At 37.1% G+C, this 22,634-nt stretch overlaps 1 protein-coding gene across 3 annotated transcripts in view; it reads right to left on the minus strand.

Moving 5' to 3' along the window:
• The window catches only part of LOC113634327 (tight junction protein ZO-2), a 70,994-nt gene that overhangs the window by 45,178 nt on the left and 3,182 nt on the right, over positions 1 to 22,634 (minus strand). The window contains exon 1 of one of the 3 annotated variants that reach the window (XM_047822892.1): positions 8,904 to 9,038. The exons of 1 other annotated variant lie outside the window; for it this stretch is intronic. Coding sequence is in view for 1 of the 2 variants with exons in the window: in XM_027133229.2 (XP_026989030.2) it covers positions 3,091 to 3,147 (57 nt within the window). In the remaining variant the exon portion in view is untranslated. Of the gene's footprint in view, positions 1 to 3,090; positions 3,347 to 8,903; positions 9,039 to 22,634 lie in introns of those variants that run through there. One more of the 3 variants, XM_027133229.2, reaches the window with a different exon arrangement.

Here is a 22,634-nt window from a genome sequence, read left to right on the forward strand (position 1 = left end):
CAAGACATGATGATTCATACTTTCTAGAGCAAAGAAGAAAACATACAGATGCAAAAAAAACAAAAAAAAACCTTGTTTAATGTAAAAAAAAAAGATGTGCTCACAACAGGAAATGAAAAGGCAAACTACCACTGGGAAGATGAAAGGAAACCGGGGGGAGAAGAGATCAGACCATTTGGAAGATTACGTCTAATTAAGAGCCCTTCTTCTTCACATGCTCCTTGTGGGGGTCTGAGAAGGTTAGATCCCAGCTGCTCAAAAACCGCACAGTCAGATCTCACATGTCTTAAACCTTAGTGGTTTAGCGTCTCCCACCAGCTGTCCGTGTAACCGGAACCATTATGATATATATATAAAAGAGAGGCTGCAGTTATCGGGAAATAATCAGCGACAAGATGGAGAGATGTTTGAGTGTTGACTGAAAGTTGTCCGAAGTGATTTATTCCTAATAATCACAGCAATTCATCAATTTTGTTTTCAGTTAGTTATTCATAAAGCAACGACACATTGTATGATTTTATCGTGTATAATGGAAGTATGCAAAACAAGCCTGAGTACACTTCTGTAATAAACGCTACACACACACACAGTGCTTCAGCTTCATCTTAATTTCATCTTGAAGCTAACACACCAAAAAAAATGCATCTTGTCATGTTAGCGAGTAAGCGGAAATCCCTTGATCCTATACAGCTGTTACAAAGTGCTGACGCTGGAGACTCCAATGACAATATGCCACATGGGTGTCTCCTCACAGAAAAACCCAGCAAAGAGAACACAGCCTGTGCTGCTGTTATAGAAAATGAATTAATATTGTCTATACAGGAGACTGTGGTATAAAGTCTGCATAAACTTTTACAGTCCATGCTGCAGTGTTTATATTCAACAGCTGCGTCTCAAATGACATGCTACACACTGCGCACTTACACTTTTCACTATAAAGGGTCAAACTTCAATGATGACACAATGTAATATCTACCTAATATGTTTACAAAAAAAAACAGGAAAAAAACTTTTTCTAAAGAAAAAATGAATAAAAAAGAACAAGTAAAATGAAATTTGGTACAAAATTATATGTTAAATGTTTAATCACGTATGTGCTGCTGGGGAAAAAAGGAGTTGGTCAATGTCATATGTACTAAGGAAACATGTGCTATCTTATAAAAGTTTAACGGGAAGGAGTTTATAACAGTACTAACGTTATATGAAACGTTCGCCCGGCTCGACTAGGCTGAGTTGCTGTAAACATGCAGACAGGTTTCTTGCTGTGATTATTTGACAATCTCATCCTGACATGTACACCCTGCTCCTGCTCTGCTAAATTATGGGACCCGTAATCCCCAGCCTAAGCCGTTCCCTACTGTGCCAAGCCATACAGACAATAATGAGCTCGATGAGTGTCCACAGACACACACACACAAAACAGTATTTTCAGCTTCCCTCTAGGATGAGGCAACTCCATCCAATAATACTTGCCAACTAAAAAAAGGGTAAATGTTATGATTTACTAAAGCCAAAAAATGAGGGTGTGACCACACAAGGCTCCATCCTTAACCCTCCTACTGACATCCCAGACCTCAGTCTACTGCTCTTATATATTTAAAAGACCAAATTATTTAAATCTTCAAATCCTCATTGTAGCTATCTCCATAATTATTGCCACCCTTGATAAAGATTGGTGGGAGAAAGTTTATGACATTTTGGTGTGGATGTGGAGGTTTTTTCTGGATCATCACCCTGCTGGAAGATCCAGTAATGACCCAGTTATAACTTCTTGGCAGAAGCAGCCAGATTATCATTTAAAACCTCCTTGTAAATTGTGGAGACCTTAATGCCATGTATCCCAACATGAGTCTCATGGACTTTGTAGCCAAAATGATTAAGATTAGGTTCTTTTCCATATACCCATCCGTCTTCTTATGCCAAGCCGACCCCGAATGCTTGTTGCCGGAAAGAACTTTCTACAGCAGTGTGCAGGCACGAAGGTGCCATCTAAGTGTATATTTGGTGACCACATCTTCTGCAAATATCTACCTGTGATCCTTGGAGAAATGTTTGCCGGTCACCTAAATAAGGAGCTTTTTCCAGGCAGCTTCACTACAGCAGCTGTTATTGTTCTTGTTCATGTCACTATTTTTTATAATATCCCTTCCATAATTGATGAAATTTTGTCTAATTTTAATGTGTATTCTCTAGTCTCTAACATGTTTGTATCTGTTTAAACCCCGGTGAAACATGAAGTTAATGATGAATGTAATCAAAGTATCAATGGGAACATGATTTTGTTCAAAAGTCATTTTTTTCTTGTACGTGGATTTGGTAATACTTTTTAAACAAAATTCACTGTATGTTCCCGAAACATCGTACAGTCTCGACTTTGTTTTGGAATCATTTATTCTGCACCCAGAAACAAATCAAACCATGCAATCAAACCTTGCACTAACCATAATTAGGACACCATCCTCTAGTGTGTTCTCGGCTTAAATTTGCCACTTTTTTCCTCTAAACAAATTCACAGCCCAATGTAAAGTATAAAAAATCACCAAAAGTATAAGAACCTCAAGCAACACAATTGACATGTCTTTACTCCATTGAATGTCTGCTAAGCTCTAAGCAAGATCCAGAGAGAAAATAAAACAGAAAATAAAACCTGTTTAAGCATACAATACAGGTCAAAAGTCAAAGTTAAAGCCTTGTCAGTGTGAGGGTCTTAAATGCTAAAGTACATGTTGATGCCTAACACACCTGAAACATCTGGACCTGAGAGGAAACCGCAACAGGTGGATAAGATACAGACAGAATCCCAAATACGTGTTTATTGTACACATAGTGTATATATACACCGTTAATATCATTTGCTAAATATCTAGTGCACTTATGTAGGGAATACAACGCGGTTTGGGATTGAAGCCATCTGTCAGGACCAAGTTTTTGAACAATCTTAAGGTCAAATTCACCAAATTTCCTTCCTTGATTCCATTCTTTTCATTAAAAAAGACACGACTGCTATTCATTAAAGCGTTAAGATGATAAACAATATATTATAATGGTTTTAAAAAGCGCAAATGAATGTATTTAGTTGAATTTACTTACTCGTCCATTCTGGTTTTTATTCGCATACGCAGTTCTTCCTCCTCCTTTCACGGGCATCTCTTCTGGACTAATAGAAATATATATGTGAGAAATTTATCTTGTGTAATTTTAAATCTTTATCTTGTGTAACTACGCATGGCAACTGTCAAACGGTCCTTCAATCATTCTGCACAGAAACTACACACTGGCTTGTTTGCACTTTCTATACCATAGAGCTAAAGCCTGAGAAACATTTTTACAGGAGCGACTTTCAACCAAGCCAACCCACTTCACGATTATACCGTGAAGCGAAATGGAGCGGGGGTGTTTGCTTCACCTCTACTGATCAATGTTAATAAAATCACGGAATATGAAAATAAACCGAAAACACAATGCTACTAATATGAGGTAAGACGTTTGTTCACAGATTCCAAATGAAACAAAGTTAAATTTGTAACGAGTACGAATTTCACAATCACTTTGCCACACCCCTACCCCTTAAAATGGACTCGTCCAGCTGGCAACATTGATTTAACTGTTCTCGCTGAAAGTTACATGTTAACAAACAGAACTGTGTGTGTGTGTGTGTGTGTGTGTGTGTGTGTGTGTGTGTGTGTGTGTGTGTGTGTGTGTGTGTGTGTGTGTGTGTGTGTGTCAGAGAGAGTGTGAGTGTGTGTGTTTTTAAGGGTATGCAGAGTAAAAAAAATCTCGCAAAGCATGAATTGGTGGTGTTTTACGCATTTAAATTTTATGACCCACTGCTAAAATTAGGAGTCCTACAGTTGTGTAAACTTTACAAGCTTAGTATTCAGTTTTAAAACTACCAGATCTTATTCTGAAGACACATACTCTAATATGTAAATGTTGCTATCAATTTAGTAGCATGCAAACTCTTCTCTTTTTCATTGTGATTTATGTTAGACAACTTAAGCAATCAAAAGAAACTTTTTCAAACTTCCCATTAACCTTTTATTGATTACTGAATTCATATTAGATGTGGCCTAGTGGTTCCCATCATGCGTTTTCCCACTGGAATCTAATTCTAGGTTTCTAGGCAGGTCAAAATCTGTGGAGTTTGTCATGTGCTGTCTGTGTCCATAAGGGTTTCCTCCAGGGTTACTAGTTTCCTTCCACTACCCAAAAACATGCCGGTCGGCAGATGGCTACACTAATGTGACTATAGACTGTGTGTGTACACAGTGACAGGATGAACTGGTGTCACATCCAGAAGGAATTCTTCTGCCTTGTGCTGAGCTTTCCCAGGATAGTCTCTGGATCTACAATGACCTTGTCAAGGATAACAGTTTACTGAAGATGTTTGTATAACCGTGAATGATATAAATCAGTATCATCCTATTTTCTAGTTAATAATCTAAAATGGGGCATCAATACAGGTGTTATTTTTTTTTTCTTTCAGCTTCTCCCAGTTTGAACCCTGCATATTAGATTTGGCACAGGTTTTACGCCGAGTGCCCTTCCTTACACAACACTCCGATTTTTTTATCTTAGCTTGGAAAGTGGCTGGGTTAGCTCCCTGCCGGTGAATCAATCCCAGGGTACAGCAATAACAGCTCTGGATCCTGCCACTGGACCACAAGGAGGTCTATATTTAAACGTGTTAATATTGTATATAAAACAAACAAACAAAAAAAAACATTAGGCTCACTGACTATGCATTAAACCACAGTCTGTTACCACCAGGTCACCAATAAAACACCACCAGACTCCTACAGGATACCTGTAGACCAGGTAAGGGTCACCAGTTCTCCATTAGGAGCATTTAAAATCAAATCAAATTTTATTTGTCACATACACATACATACAGAGTATGACATGCAGTGAAATGCTTTTTGAATCTATTTTATAGTGTAATATCAATCGTTTAGGAAAACACAAAGTCTGAACAAGCAGCAAAACAAGCAACAGTATAGAATTTAATATTTCCTTTGCTGATGTGTATTTGAGAAGCCTAATAAACACAAATAAACCTATTTCACTATTTAAACCTATTTCACTATTTCACTATTTAAACCTATATAAACCTTTATTTTTTTATATTGTTTTTTTTTTTTTTTCTTCAGTTTTTACATATTTAAAAGCTCATCCTCCAAACTGTCCCTAGGTTAGTTCAGGTACTTATGCAACCATGCATAAGCAAGACTGAATAAAACACCTACTCCTTCTTCATTCTTCCTGGATTTTTCAGTATAGCCAATAGACTGACCAATGGACAAGGATGACATCATTGATTAGCTCATCGTGAACAAACCACACTCAGTCATGACGTGACCACATCTATTCAAACTCAATCAATTTAACCTTTGTGTGTTAGATGCATTGATGTAAGCATTCCCTGTTATGCGGGTGATGTCTCTGTGTAGCTCTGAGTGGTAAGAGCACTAGAGTGTAGAGTGTGTTTGTAGTGTGCATGTATAGTGTGCTTGCCATTCACCACTTTCAGTCCTCCAGTAACTGATTTTTACATTCAAAGCCATACACTGGCTTTTCAAATGCAAACCAGCTTTATTGCTTGATTATTGTGTGTGTGGGTGCTGTTTTGTTCCACTCGACAGTAAACTGTCAAACGGTCCTATTTCACTGACTGGCTGCATCGTCTTGATCAGCTTCAAAGTCTACTGCTGTCAACACACCGTCAAGCCTCAAGATCATCTAACATCTAACAATAAGATGTTACATAGCTAAAGTAAACTGCAAATTTCCATTTATTTGTTTGTGTGTGTGAGGTCTATATTAAGCTTGTCATATCTAACACTAAATTTATCACGTCTTCAATCACACTTCTAGTGGAGGTGTGAAAAATAGAGTTTAAAATAAAATGTAGCATATGGATCAAATTAACACCTGCCAAAAATGCACATTAAGCGCTTATCCAGCATCATGAAATATTCATTGTGTAAATTAATAGGAAAACATTTCCCATAATGTCAGAGTTAATGTCAAGTTTATTTTATATCAGCTGTAGATTTATTTATACATTGATTCGGGATTATAGAAGGAAGCATTTAGACACACATTACATCTTAGAGCAAGAAGAAACCAAAACTTAAAGCAAGAATAATGCTTTAGCAGAAGGTGGTTGTTTAAATACGGTTCCTTTTTTTCTAAACCTGTTGAAGTCTTGTGAGATACACATCATCAAAATGTGAGATACACATTTTAAAAGCAAATAAATAACTTAGATCACCTACACAAAGATCACCAGTTAGTGTATGACTGTTTGTAGTGTATGATCACCGGTTAGTGTTTTTGTGACCTTGATGTGTAAAAATATCCCAGCGTTCCCTGTAACCTGCACTCAAAGCTGTGCTATTGCTGTTGAAATATGCATTGGCACAGGCAGAGAAAGGAGTGTCTGCAAAATTACTTAGCTCAAAGCTATGAATTAATAAGTAATGTGTTTCTAAAGTGTATACCAACATCACAGAGGGAAAACTGAAGGGAAAAATCATTTCCTGCCCAAGTCCAGAGACGGATTTGACATCTAATGAATGAAGACATATTGTAGGTAACTTTCTATACTTAATCGGTATTTCCTTTAGAAGTAGATTAAAAAAGACTGAATAAAAATGAAAGATAACAGATGAGAGACAGGTGAACAGGGAGTATCTTTTATTATGGGTGCAGTGCTGATTTCAGACACAAGAGGGGCTGATTTCACATTTATTTAAAAAAAACAACTGCTAATTTAACTGGAGGTATATAGTAAGTATATAGTGAAGTAAATACCTCCTAAATAATAATAATAATAATAATAATAATAATAATAATAATAATAACAATAATAAAAAATTCTTATTTTATACTTATTGTTATTATTATTATTATTATTATTATTATTATTATTATTATTATTATTATTAGTAGTAGTAGTAGTAGTAGTAGTAGTAGTAGTAGTATAATTATTATTATTATTATTACAAAATAAGAATTGTATTATTATTATTGCTAGATGTTGGTATAACAATAAACTGTATAATATAATATAATATTTATATATTAAATATAATAAATACATTTAACTATTCATTTTTAAAAAGCTGTAAATAATAATTCATATTACAGCGTAAAAGAAAAATGACAATGATTTTCAAGATTTTAAAAACAGCAAAAATGTTGCACAAACAAAATTTGTTATTGATAAGAGTTGTTATCAGCCAACCCCCCCCCACACACACACACATTTTTTATATAATTATGATATAATATGCTACACATAATGTAACACAATTAGCAATACATTTTACATTACACAGGATGTTACACAGGCTGTTTGTTATGATTTGTGGTATATTAACTCCATCTGCTGTATAAATCCTAAAACGCTCTAATTACTGAGATTTTATCATGATATTTCCGGATGCATATTAATGGTTAACTACAAATCCAGAGTGAGAGCTGTTTCACCTAATAACAATCCAGGCCTGGGTATTTCAACATTTAGTTCAGAATAACGCCACAATATCTAGAGGTAATAGAGATATGGAATGCTGTAAGCTTGCTTTATGGTGTTTGTGTGTTGTGTTTCTGAGAGAACAGAAAAACTCAGAAAGCAAAGAGGAAGATGAGATGCATGAAGGTGACTGTGATGATGGCGCTTTGTGCTTTTGCAAGAGTAAAGGCTTGATATCACCTCATGCTTCAGTGCCAGCTGAGGAAGTGCACAGCATGATATTGAGCAGGCAAAACTTTCACCGTTTTCTATGAAGAGGCATTCATTTCTTTTGTATATCGAATATTTATTATTTGCAATTAAAAGAGAAAACTGGAACATGTTTTGAGGATGTTCTACAAATGTTCACCTGAACTATAAATGTGTTGTTTATCAGTTTATTAATATAAATACTACAACATGTCTGTTGTATATGATATATAATGATATTTGGAGTGCTAGCAGTGACACTGCTTTTTTGATTATTATCTTATAACAGCATGTCATGAAGTGTTTTATTCCTTACATAATACATAGTCTCTCTCTCTCACACACACACACACACACACACACACACACACACACACACACACACACACACACACACACACACACACACACACACACACACACACACACACAGGTACTAACAGTAACCTTCATAGCTCTTCTAAAATTTACATTAATGCTTCTCTACTCTTTTTATGAAAATTTCCTGCTGCTTGTTCTTTTCACTTATACAGTCCTTAATTAGGTCTCAATTCCAAGTTGCAAAATATCTCTTACTCATAAGTATTTGCTCCTCCTTGACTTGGCTCCCTGAACAACGATTAAATAAAATGTCATATGAAGGACTGGACGCGTGCACTGTTGCATACTTATCCATTCTGTCCTTATTGAAAGCAATTGAGGCTACATATAAACCTTAAAACTTCTTATTTGGACTATACTTACTTCACATTAGACTCTAGCGACTTTTATACTATGATTATATCATAATAAGAGATAGTAACATATACTAATAATAATAACTAATAATAAACAACAATATACTTGTTAAGCTGTAGAAAAAGTTAGACTGTGAGTGAGTATTTCCCCATCATCTCTAACACTTTTTAAAGTGGTTTGTGGATAAAAACAAGGTCGATTTGTGCTTAATCATTAAAGTCACTGATTATTATGGTGCAGGACCCTATTGATTTTTGCCCACATGATGTAAGTATATATTTCTTGCAATGTGACTGTCCATACAAAGTACTAGTGTAAATAAAAAATGAAATGATGACGTAAACATGACGGTATGTCAAGTGTCCACACGTCCTTAGTCACTGGCCATTAATGCAGATGATGAATAAGCAAAAAAAAAAAAAGAGATGGAAAATACCTGCCAGACGTCTGTGAGGTTGTGTAGAGAGGTGTGGCGTAAGTCGAGGAGGATGATGCAGTGTAGTTTGCTGCTCCAGCAGCTCTTCTCTTCTCTTCCTGAGGAGCCTGTATGCAAGAGCGCAGAGCCGAACGTATCCCTACAATAGAACATGCACGTTAGGACGCATACTGATCGACGCTTTAACCTGGAGGACACACAACGGGTCTGATGGTTGTGCTGGTTATATCAGCTACGTAGTAGAAAAAATCAGTTTGGTTAAAATATTTATTTATATGTGATGAGATATTTTGCAGTTTGGTGCATGAGCTTAAAATATCAATAGAAGGTATGTGTGAACCACAAAGGTGTATGTGTGTTTGTGTGTGTATATGTGTGTGAATGAGAGACGACCGTGTTTATGCTCTCTCTGTGTGTGTGTGTGTGTGTGTGTGTGTGTGTGTGTGTGTGTGTGTGTGTGTGTGTGTGTGTGTGTGTGTTTAAATGAGAGGCAACCAAGTTTATGCTGTGTGTGTGCGTGTGCATGTGTGTGTGTGTGTGTGTGTGTGTGTCTGTGTGTGTGTGTGTGTGTGTGTGTGTGTGTGTGTGTGTGTGTGTGTGTGTGTGTGTGTGTGTGTGTGTGTGTGTGTGTGTGTGTGTAAATGCAAGATGACCAACGTTAATGCTGTGTGTGTGCATGTGTGCATGGGTGTGTGTGTGAGAATGTAAAATAATGTTGAAAATGAAATATTCAAATATAAATAAAATTCTCAAAATAACAATATCAAGTAAGGAATAAAACCCTTCAGACAGTGTTGTTATAGGAAAATAATGATGTGGCCTGAGTTACTGTTACAAATACAGAGTTGATCATTTTCCTTTAGCAGCATGTCCAAAAGTGTTTTATTCCTATAATAGCACAGCAATTTTTCAATTATTTTGTTAATTAAAATGATTTTCAATGTTGTGGAACAGCTATAAAAGAGTAGTGCACTCACCAAACTCTCTTTCATTCATCATTCATGAAATAAATAAATATATAAACAAGCAAATAAATAAACACATAAAAACAAATAATAATAATAATAATAATAATAATAATAATAATAATAATAATAATAATAATAATAATAATAATAATAATAATAATAATATAAATGCAGCATATCATGGTACAGAGAAAACGGAGAGCAGTCTGTCCTGAAGACTCTTTTGTAGAGGAAAATGTATTGATTTTTACAAAGTGCTGACACCTGAGACTTCTTCCATAAATGTTACATGCTAAATGTCTCCTTACAGGAAACTTACAGGAAGTTTTTAGTCCATTTTTATTAGCCTTAGACTAATACCTTAGACTTAGGAGGTTTCTATTGAAACAGCAGTGTTAAAACAACAAACTATGATTTGCGTCTATTGTCAGAGACGATTAAAATATGACTCGACCCTTTCTGACCAATCAGATTCAAGCATTCAACAGCATATGATGTACTTTAAAGCTGGGGCTGTTCAGAACTCAGACAGCAGAAGCAGTTCAGAATCACAAACACTTACAAAACACAGACGCTTACAGACAGCTAGAGTTTAGACAGCTTTTCAAGATGCCATTCAAGGATGTAAACCATTCACAACCATTCACATACTTGCTGAGCAAAGACAAGGCCATATCATTTTACAAGTGAACCAGCACGAAACAATGGATCCTGAGGAGGTTGACGTTAACATTTACCTGATGTTTTTCTTACAATTAGCAAAGGATTTTGCTGAGTAGTTGAGAGGTAAATCCTGCCATAGGCACTCGAAGAATTTATAAACACAAAACACACTGCTGCATCGTACTAGTCTCTGAAATTATTCCCAAAATAAAGGTTGTATGAAAACGTGACTGCGCAGAAGTTGTTCAGTCAGTGTTGAGTCTTTCATTCAGTCTAAGATCTTAAATAACTGAGAGTGAATATGATTTAGGTGATTTTCACAAACATCATTGCAAAGTAGGGGACAGGAAAAAAACGTTTTTGTGTGTGATATTTGTTCTCATTTTCACTAAGAGTTCGGATATATTTTATTCCAACTAATTATGCTTTTATTTATTTATTAACTTTAATTGACATTGTGCATGCAGTTTATTTGAGTGTAACGACTATAAAAAATACACTAGTTAGTCTATGATCCTGCTTGAAGTACTAACTCGTATACACCATGTACTGTTTCACCACTGATTGAGACGCACAATACGTATTTTTAGCTGATGTACACCACTGTTACTGTATCTCTCTGTAACAAAGCTGTGATAGTCATTCATTAAATTTACCTCCTTAGTGAACTGTACTGTCAGTTTTATAGAATTATCGAACTTATCTTTATGTGTGTTAATCTAAAGAAAATACTAGTACTGTATATAGCTATATAACTCATTTAAGTAAATAGTCGCTACTGTACTTTGCTATTTATACTTTGAGCAGCCATGTTGATTTCATGCCACTTGCTGAACTCTGGGTTGAGGAGACCTTCCTGAGTTTCCAAATTGAAGAGGCATTTTATTGATTTTTCTTAGTCTGAGATACAAGCTCTAGTTGAATTCAGCACAAGTGCACACACAATTGTTGACACTGACACACAAAGACAAATAATGTAGCCAATTCAGTTCCTGGTGTTTGGGGGGAGGTGGGAAGAAACCTGAGAATCCAGTAGAAACCCATGTTTACACAGGGAGAACATGTGAGTCATAAGAGTAAATAATTTACATTACCATTATGACGCATAGCTAAACTTGATCAAAATAAACTTGAAAAATATTTTTTGCTCCCAAGGAAGAAATGAATCTCAATTACAATAGCATTAATCGGTGTAATAGATTTTATTGCCTGATCCTATATGTATTGTTAAATAATCTTTTTCTTTATACCTAGAAATGTCCTGTTTTCTGGTTTAAAAGCATCAATTATTGATGTATCCTGTGTTAATCTATAGACATGGTGGACATCGCTTCTTAGGAGTACAACAACACAATGATAGCTTAGAATTTGTGGTCTTTCAGCCTATTTGCCCTTAATGTCACAACTAAGTCTCCTGTTGTGCTCAGCATGAGTGAGGCTCTACAGAATCACAGCGTCCCTGGGCTTTAGCACGCTGACATAGTGTGACATGAGTAATGGAGGCTGGAGGAACAGTCACTCAGAGCTGGCCAGAGGCAAAGCGGCAAAGCCGCCCCGACTCTTGTTAGTCAACCCACGGTGTCCTTCATCAATCCAACGCCTAACGAGCTCTCCACAGGCAGATCCGAGCCACACAGCCAGCCTTCATACACACCCAATGAGATATTGACATACGCTTATATGGATCACATCATACACAAACATCACTAAACCTACAGTGGTATCGACTGTTAATCTGAGGAGTACCACAAGGACAAAACATGACACACTACTGTGCCGTTCATGCTCGAAAGTATGTCATCACAGCCTGAGGAAAGACGATGCACTCTCCTTTATCACACACATATAACTGACAGCAAGTAGATGGCAAGGACACACGACAAATTGGTGTGTCAATAGCGCCAAACAACTTATGTGTCCTCTACTATCCTGCTTTTCCATGCACTTCCTCTTACACACCTGACGCTAATATCCACTCCTATAAAGTGAGTGCATTAGCAAGCTAAATTTAAACAAAAGAGCACATGTGAAGCACCCAGACCACTCTGCACGCGATAATAAAGCGGAGGAGGGAGCATAAACAAAGGCCACGGACGGCATCGCCTTAGCTGGGGGAATCAAGAGCTGATCCGAGCCTCAGACAGCCGTTAGCGTAAGCTGTACAGATGCGATGAGAGACAAGACGGCAATAATGTGTAGTGACAGGGGCAGGGTGGGGGTGGGGGATTAGTTTCTGATAACTGTTTGAGAGAGACCGGTTGTACAAGTCCACACGAATCAAACAGCTGAAAGGCAGGGAGTCACTTCATCATCCTTGTACACATATAATTTCAATTTAATTATCTGTCATCTTCACGAGTGTGCATCCAGCACACAGTCTGGCTGCTAAAGACAAAGAGACAGCAAGAGAGGTGAATAAGCCAAAAAAACTCATGTTTAAACTCACCACAGGGATCATATGATGCTGTATGATCTCTTGAATGAATAAATAAACGAATGTCTACATGCATACAGTAACATACATTAGCAAATAAGTTTTATTGTAACCACGTGTAGATGTTATGCTTGATAAACAGATAGATATATTCTTGTTTGTAAAAATCCTCACCTGTGACTAATACTCCACAATGTATATAGAACATTGTATGTAACACTAGTTTAGTGCAGTTACTGCAGTGTCACCAGCATTACCAGAGCCATTCAAGAGCGAGAGCCAAGAGAGCAATTTTGGCCACACTCTCTGGGTGGGAAGGATGGCATTTTCTCTCCTTCCTCTCATTCACAGTGTCACTAGCCAATATGGGCACCTGTGAGCTAAATTATACAGATACTGCTTTCCACTGAATATGTTTCACTGGAAGACTGTATAAATGAGCAGACAACATGGTGCCATTTACTTACATTGTGAGGTTTTGAAGTCTTTTTTGGAAATCTTGTGATATTTAGAGCCAGATTTTAAGCATTACAGACCATATAAGTGATGGACACAAGCTTGGGAACGCTTTATTGCACTTAGCTAATAAGACCTAGGGTAATCGTGTCATCTGTTTCCTACAGTTCAGACCAGAATATATCAATTAACTACATAAAATAGATTACATTTGTTTTTGATAATTGATTGATTGGGGAAAAAATAGTCAAATGGCAATAATCCAATCTTTTAGTTAACAGAATGTATAAAATTTCTAGAATTAACATTTAAAGTTCTAGGTTATTATATGAGGCAAGTGTTATTACATCATAACATATAAGAGTCAATCAGGTCCCATTATGCTAATGTTGATTATGTGTATTATTATGCATAATAATATGTTTATCAAAATGACAGATTGAATATGTTCAGGGTTGCGGAACAGAACCTGTAGCCTTGGTATCTTTTCTGCAAAAGAATCAGAACATTTAATTAATTTATTAATTTTATACGTAGTTGCATGGCAATCCAGATCAGGTGGAGATTTTCATTGCTCATGTCACAGAGAACAGTTTTAATGATTCTTAACAGATGATCAGTAGCAAGCAGAACTCATTAGCTAGACCTTTATAATGAATATATTAATTGTCACTTTTTGGTTGAACATTACACAAAAAAACCCTCCTTTTTTACTGATTTACAAAAACAGATCCACAACACAAATGAAATGTTATGTCAGATGTTGTGCTATGAAAAGCTGGGAAGATTTCCATACAAAAAGTTCCAAGCATTGTTTCACAAAACTTTTGGGCTAGATATCCACATACAGTATAAATATAATGCACAATATGTTTTTACAGTTCTTTTGTCCTTCTCAGGTGCTTTCACAGGTTTAAAGGCAGGAGGAGTGGGGTGTCAAGCACTGTGGAGAGGATTTCCACAGCATAGATCCATCCTTGTTCACAGGAGGGTGTGAATCTGTGCGAATGTGTGGATATGTGTGAATGTCTGTGGAGGAACTACAGTCTAAATGAAAAGCTCATGACATAAATCTGCAGAAATCCTGTGTGTAAAGATTGCATGAGACAAGGGTTTGAGCTAGCAGTAAGTATATGTCAGTTGTTTTGTTAGCTGTAGAGTTCCACAAGGTTTAAAGATCACTTCTGTTCTTTCTTTACATGCTGCCTACAGGAAATGACTCATTTTTCACACTTATTTTCAAAAAACACAATTGATATTTATATGTAGATTTCTCTATACGTTTTTGTGGCCCAGTTATGATTAAACAGAAATGCTAGCATTGGGGATGAAATCTCAGCAGAAACATTAAAAAAAAATTAGCTCATTTTGTTTATCCTACACAGGGTCACAGGGAACCTAGAGCCTATCTCTGGGGACTGGGTGCACAAGGCTTGGACATTCTGGGTGGGGTATGAGCCCATTGCTGAACACAATCACATATGCTATGGATAATTTAGAGATGCCAGTCAGTCTACAATGTATGTCTTTTGACTAGGGGAGGAAACTGAAGTATTTGGAGGAAAACCCCAAAACACTGGGTGGAGACATTAATCAAACCATCAAACTCTAGAGGTAAAAGTGGCAAAGTCTCTGCCTCCTACACAACTTCCGGGTCTTCTTGTCTTGTTTATAAAAGTCACATGTATGAAAACTCATGAATATAAAAAACCACCAACCATCAATCAGTTCAACACCAAAATACTAATACAGTCCTTGTCTTAAAATGGTTGTCAAAAAAAGAAAAGAGTTTACAGTATAGCATCAAGTCATCAGTAGGCTAATACATGTCAAATTATCCAGCCAGCACTGTGTCATAAACTATTTTTTTGTAGTGTTATTAGTTAACCCATGATTTAACAGTACGACTGCTAGCAAACTATGAACTACATATAACTAGCTAACAACCTCAACATTCTGCAATGAAAGAAATGTTTTACCATTTTAACAAAATGTGTAAATGCTATTAAATATCCATCCTTACAAAACTTTGCCTGGCAACACATTTTTAATATTTTTTTTCTTCAGGACTTCGCACCGCACCTGTTCCTGTTTTCCCGTGGAGGACGGCGCCTTTCTTATTGTCCGTGGGGATGTTGCAGGCCTGTACCTTTTGCCTTTTTTAACCTCCTTCCCTACCTTTCAGGACATGGGTCATCTCACGGCCTTCCTGTGGTTGTCGATCGGCCTTTTCTGATCGGCTGGGGACGTCGCTTGGCCCTTCTGCTCAGCTGTGGACGTCGCTCGGCCCTTCTGCACGTTTGTGGACGTCGCTCGGCCCTCCTGCTTGTCTGTGGACGTTGCACGGACCGCCTCTGACTATGCTGCCATGTGCTTCGCTCCCCCCTTTTTCCTGTTTGGACACTAGGAAGACATTCTTTGTTTTTCTGTGCCATGCGTCTTTGTTTTTATTTTTTGTATCATGTGTGTAAACCCTGACCTTTCCTTATCTGTTCCCGCCTCTGCACAACTGTTCCTTGTGCTTCAATGATTGTCACCCCTATTTATACCGGTTGTCTTGCATCTTTTTTGCTGAGTCCTTGTGTTTCTGTTTCTGTGTTCCTGTTTCTGTGTTCTCGTGTTTTGTGGTTCCAGTTTCCTAGTGTTTCTAGCTCTTTGTTATTTTTTTCCTAATTAACCCCCTTTTTGTTATCCCTGAACTTGGTCCAATAATTTTATCTGTTCCAATATCTGAAGGATGTGTTTAAAAATGGAATTTTTAATTGGAATAAAACAAGCTAACTTATTAACACGCTTGCTAAGGCAGTTTCTATACTTGTATACACTAGTAATAAAAGCTTCTCTCATGTCATTAGTTTTATGATGTGGTATTTTGCCAGACCATCATACTTTCAGATCTGATTCCTGGGATCCGACCCAATCAGTGGATTCGATTGTCAGGACAGCTTTGCATGTGGAAGTAAGATACAAAATCTGTGGGAAATGTCACAGCACTGTGTTGTAATTGTTAAGAAAGATGTGACATGGCTTACCATGTAGTTAAGTGTATACTTCTTCTACCACTACTACTACTACTGCTACTACTACTATTAATAAAACATTTACCATTATATATATTGACCAGCAAGAGGAAGAAAATCAAGGTAAAGAGCAATACTTTTTCTGTGGACTAGCAATAACATGTGACTAATAAAAAGAAATGCATAATAATTCCAAATGCAATCTAATTTAATTTGATCACAAATACTAGCATTTAACATCAGTTACATTACAGAGACTCAGTTAGAACAGCTTTGAAAAGTTTTAAAGGTGATATGTGGCTGGTTTCAAATGTGCTGCAGAGGTCAGTACATGAAAGTCAAATGATCATCCTTGATTCTGTCTATAAAGGAATAGGTCTGGGAAGCTGCTGAGGAAGTGGAATGGTGCTGGGACTCAGCAGTCCTCTCTCCCTATCCGAAAATGCAGCTGTGAATATCCCGTCTGACTTCCCCTGTGCCCTTCCTTAGGCACTTCAGACACATTGCTCAGCACAGGTCAGTGTTTCTGCCGTTCTAACACACCTGATTCAACTCAGCAGTTAATACACAAGCCGGATCAGGTGTGACGGAGCACGATAAGGAGTGCACTGTGGTGTTCTGTTGACTCACACTGACAAAAACATAAAGTTGCAGAGATGCTAGCTCAAATCTAGCACAACCTGATATGACCAAAATGTGCTGCACTCCAATCCTCAGGAACAACGTTGTACATCCCTGTGCTATTTCTGTTCCACATTTCAAAAGCGTGTTTATTTGATGACATTGGAGGAATGGGTGGGGTTAGAGTGTAGGTTTTTTAAATTAAAACCATATACAACATTTATATATTTAATAAACATATAAATTTTTCAATCAGTATTGATGACATAGAGACGGAAATTGAAATTACGATTTTACATGAATATCCTAGACAGTCATCACATATCGTATGACATTCCAATTCTAAAAGCATCCAGCACAGCAACGTATTTTTATGATTTTTCCTTTTGGAAGATTTGTTTCGACTTAGAAGAATGGTCAAAGTGTAAAAAATCTAATCTTTTATGAAATAGAATATACTAGAGTTAGGAATTTTCATATGAGGCACTTGTTATGACATCATAAATTATAAGAGCCAATCAGGTCCCATTATGCAACAACAAGATATACAACTTAATAAAGCATGTCTAAAGTCTTTCTTACCTGCAGTACAGAATCTGTGGCCTACTTATCTGGACTACGAGTGTCTAGACAATGATGTCAAGATTGTCTAGACAATGACAGTGTAGATCAAGTGGAGATATCCATGGAACGGTTTTAGCAATTCCCAACACACGATCATTAGCAAACAGAAATCAATAAAAACACCTTTATTTTACTTAGTGGCTTTTGCAAACTTTCCAAGCTAACTAATTTCAATAGCTTAGCTCTTACTGATTAATCTGTTTAGGCACAAGGCAGTTCAAGTTGTCCATATTCACATATTTAAAATGGTGCATAGTATAAAATAAGATAGTAATTTATACTTATTTGCTATAAGGAGAGTGGGCTAGTTTGTGTCTTTTTCACAGAATCAGGATTGCTTCATGATTGATTTTTATTTCTCCAAGAGCTGTGGTGGTATTTGTAGTATTTAAAACAATTCCATAATTTCCAGTTCAATGAACAAGGAGATTACCTTGAATTCTATACAAACACAATCCCATTAAATGCTATATTTTGTCAGGGAAATATAATCTTGAGTTTGAAGGAGAGTTTTAGTTTCTAGTTTAGTCCATACGGTTCCCACTGAATAAACAGCCAGCAGCGATCACACTGCAGCGATTTAGAGGAGTGTAATTACAGGTTTTGTGGCTGTGCTGCATGGACTTCCTGTCCCCCTTCCATCTGTCTGCTGTTAATTACCTTTTCTCTCTGGAGAGAGAGGGAGAGATAGGGAGAGATAGGGAGATTGAAAGAGCGCCTGGTATAATCAGCCTAACTGATGTGACTGATCATTGCTGATACTAATATGATTGCAGCTGTTTGTCATGTCCGTGTTTCCTCTGAACTTGTAGCTCATTAATGAGGTTTTAATTACAGTGAAGCAGAATGACACTTTAGCGCACTGCATTAGGGTTTAAGTGGCAATGGGGAACTGCAGAACTCCAGGAGGTTTGGAAAACGAACGAGGAAAGACAGGATGAGAAACAGAGCAGAAGAGACAGATGTAGGAAGGAAGATTGAGGGAGAGAGTAGAAGGAAGACAGAAACAGCAGACATACAAAGATGGTCATATCTCACATTCACCTTCACATCCTATCACAGACCTCGTAGTCCACAGCAGGTTTTAAAAATAGTGGAAGCAGCAGATTAAAGGCAGGGGTCATGGGGTCAGATCCCTCCAGCTCCATCACTGCCAGATGCTCAGAGAGGAAGCAAGGACAGGGGAACTGGCAGTCTGACACAGTTTAGAAATCATGAACAGTCAAAAAAGCACCATGGGCACTTCAGGACATGCTAATAGAATTCTAATGTAAATCTGTGAGTAAAGAGTTAAGATATAAGTGATAACAGAAGGCCAAGGGCATTTGATGGATTTGTAAGTAAATTTGAGCATTGCACTTTACTGTTACTAAATATAACTCATCTGCATGTTAATACATCACTTTCCATTCTGTACTGTTTTCACATTCTGTACTGCTATTGCAAATAATGTGTAAACATATTGCACATAAAATTCTATTACCGTTTTTTTATTATTTCTATTTCTTTTCTTAAATTATTATTTAGAACAAGGTACAAAAAATGTATTCAGTCACATTTTCTTCCCAAACTGAAGGTCCCATATGCCAGGGAATAAATAAATAAATAAATAAATAAATAAATAAATAAATAAATAAATAAATAAATAAATAAATTTGATTTAAATTTTAAATATAAACAAACAAACAAACAAACAAACAAATAAATAAATAAAACTTTTAGAGGTGCGGTTTCTGGGTTGTACCCTGAGAAAGTGTTTTATTTTTTCAGTTTTCAGAAACATCATTAAATCATTAAGCCACAATGACAGTTTAGGTGGAACTATTTATTTTAAACTTAGTTCTTAAATGTAGTTTATTTATATCCACAGTAAGCAGGAGTGTTGAAGATTTAATTTCACTGCAAGCTGAATACATATATAATAGCATACATGATAAACAAAAAATCTTGATTCTTGAATTGAAATATGATTTTTTTTCTTTAGAGTGTAAATAACTGTTTTTCATTCATTCATCTTCAGTTAGCACTTCATCCTACTTTATCCATTCTGATATACACTCTAGATCAAGGGTGTCCAATCTTATCCACAAAGGGCGGGTGAGGGTGCAGGTTTTCATACAAATCAAGCAGAAACCACACCTGATTCCACCTGTTTAATCGGTTGTTCTTGGCTTTTAGTAGACTCTGGTGTGGCTCTACTTGGTTGGAAGGAAAACCTGCACCATACCGGCCCGATAAGATTTGACACCACTGCCCTAGATGGTACACAATGCACAATGCACAAACTTTCACACACAGGGGCAAGTTAGCAGAGTCAGTCCACCTTCCATGTTTTGTGCTAATGTGAGAGAAAACCAGAGAAAATGGCAGAAACCAGTTCAGACATTGGGAGGACATGAGAAACTGCTCACAGACCCTCACACCCTCTGCACAAGCATGAAAACCAGGTTCAACACAGTTAGGTTACATGAAATTCAGCATGTAGACACTGCACAGTCTTTAGTCTTATATGGACTAAACAGCTAAATGTATTACTCCTGCAAGCCTGACTGGTAGATTTCATCATTTAACAACCTTTCCTGAAATAAGACATTTAGCTGACATTGCAGAAAAACAATTACAGACTTCTGTGCTACATGATAACGAAACTAACAGGGTTGTAGGTGGTGTCTGACATTTGCTACAAATTGGACCGTGCCAAAAACTTTCCAAACTTTTTTTGTTGCTATTTCAATCCAGTGACTAGATCTTGCAATAAAAATGTCAGTGTTGTCAAGTTTAGAATTTTTTCACACTGTGGCTTTCATTTACTAAGATCCGAAATAACTAGTGTCATTTAGGATGAGATATATTTCTTATGAGATATGAGATATGAGATATGATATTATTGTTGTGGGTAGAAACAATATGTGAACTAAAAATAAACACATATAGGCTATATATAGAAGTATGCCAATTTTTGACTAGGTGTGATAAAACGAAGTCTCAAAAACTGTTGAGGTTACAACATTCATTCATTCATTCTCTACCGCTTTATCCGAACTACCTCGGGTCACGGGGAGCCTGTGCCTATCTCAGGCGTCATCGGGCATCAAGGCAGGATACACCCTGGATGGAGTGCCAACCCATCGCAGGGCACACACACTTCTCATTCACTCACGCAATCACACACTACGGACAATTTTCCAGAGATGCCAATCAACCTACCATGCATGTCTTTGGACCGGGGGAGGAAACCGGAGTACCCGGAGGAAACCCCCGAGGCACGGGGAGAACATGCAAACTCCGCACACACAAGGCAGAGGCAGGAATCGAACCCCGACCCTGGAGGTGTGAGGCAAACGTGCTACCCACTAAGCCACCGTGCCCCCATACAACATAAACAGAAAATATTTTAAATGTCTTATAGTATATTTTATTGCTGGCGCTAGTGGAAGTGAAATTGTGTGGTGAATAGCTGATGTTTTAAAAAAAAAAAAAAATAATATCAGCATCAAACCAGCTTGTAGGTTCATGTGGGTTTGATCACGTTAACATGTTTTTTCACACACAATTCATGAATAGGATTAAACCAGAGTGCATACTGTATAGTCTCATGTAGCCAAACCTTCAGACTTCCAGCAGAATGTCTGGACTTCATAGCAGCTTTTATCGGCTAAGGAACATCCAAAAATGGGCATCTGAGTGACACGTAAAGTAACCAATCACAGTTTTGTTCACTGTCATGTTTAGGGACGTAAAAAAAAAAATCCTTAAAAAAACACTCTGTATTGTTCATTTAAGAAAGTTGTGATTGAAATGAATGAGTCTATACCGTGAACTACATGGTGCAGCAACAAAACAGGAGAGGAACAGACTGCAACACACAGTAAAAACAGCAGAAAAAGTAATTGGTCCCCCCCCCCCCCCCCGCCCACTCCCCAGAACCTGTAAGATACAAGAACCAGAAACTGGGCAGGAAACATCACTACTGACCCTTCACACCCTGGACACAACCTCTTTCAGCTCCTCCCTTCTCTCAGGCGCTACAGATCTTTGTTTACCAAAACTGCAAGCCACAGGAAGCGTTTCTTTCTCCAGTCAATCACCCTGATTAACAACTCACCATAATTATATTCCCTGCTTCATACCTCTACGTACTGCATTATCAGAACTGTCAGTCATCACATTATACGTGTATGTTACACACGCTACTGCTGCTGTATATTGTACAAAAGCATAATATTACACAATACTGTTATTTACACTACAGTGCACTTCTCACACTTTGTGTACATAACTGATCAGTCATATATTCATATAGTCTATTGTATCACATCTGCATTGTCTTGTATAGTAGAGTGTTATTTATGTCTGTACTTCTGACAGTCACAAAGAGCTGGAACCAAATTCCTTGTGTGTGTCAACACACTTGGCTAATAAACCTGATTTTGATTCTGATTCTGATCATTTGAAAAAATCCAACATTTAGCTGATGCTCAAGCAATTATTGTCACGGGTATAAACATAATGGCTTTGTTCAGCCATGAGGGAAGCAATGCATCATGATGGCTTTGTTTTCAGGCAGACCGTCAAAGATGCGACACACACATCTCTATACGCACCAGACGTTTAACAGTTTGAAGGTGTGACGAGACTAGAGTGCGTAGATAGTAGATTAGTGTACAATTTACTGTACATCTCATAAATTATGCTGAGTGTTGTAATCCAGACTCAGTGGCCATGCAAAACAAAAAACAGCAATAAAATAACATGAAGTTTATAAAGGTGAGGAAATTGGATTCGTTTAGCGAGCTCATACACATCTACAGTATAGTGATGCATATTATTATTTCAGGCTCTACTGCCTTTCTGAACTCAGTCATTTTCTCCTGACCTTGAATTGCTCAGTGAAACATTCATTATACTGATATAAAATCATTTAAAAAGTTTTTCAGGGTTGTTC

The sequence above is a fragment of the Tachysurus fulvidraco genome, chromosome 14 (genome assembly GCF_022655615.1).
Source record: "Tachysurus fulvidraco isolate hzauxx_2018 chromosome 14, HZAU_PFXX_2.0, whole genome shotgun sequence".
Lineage (NCBI taxonomy): Eukaryota > Metazoa > Chordata > Actinopteri > Siluriformes > Bagridae > Tachysurus > Tachysurus fulvidraco.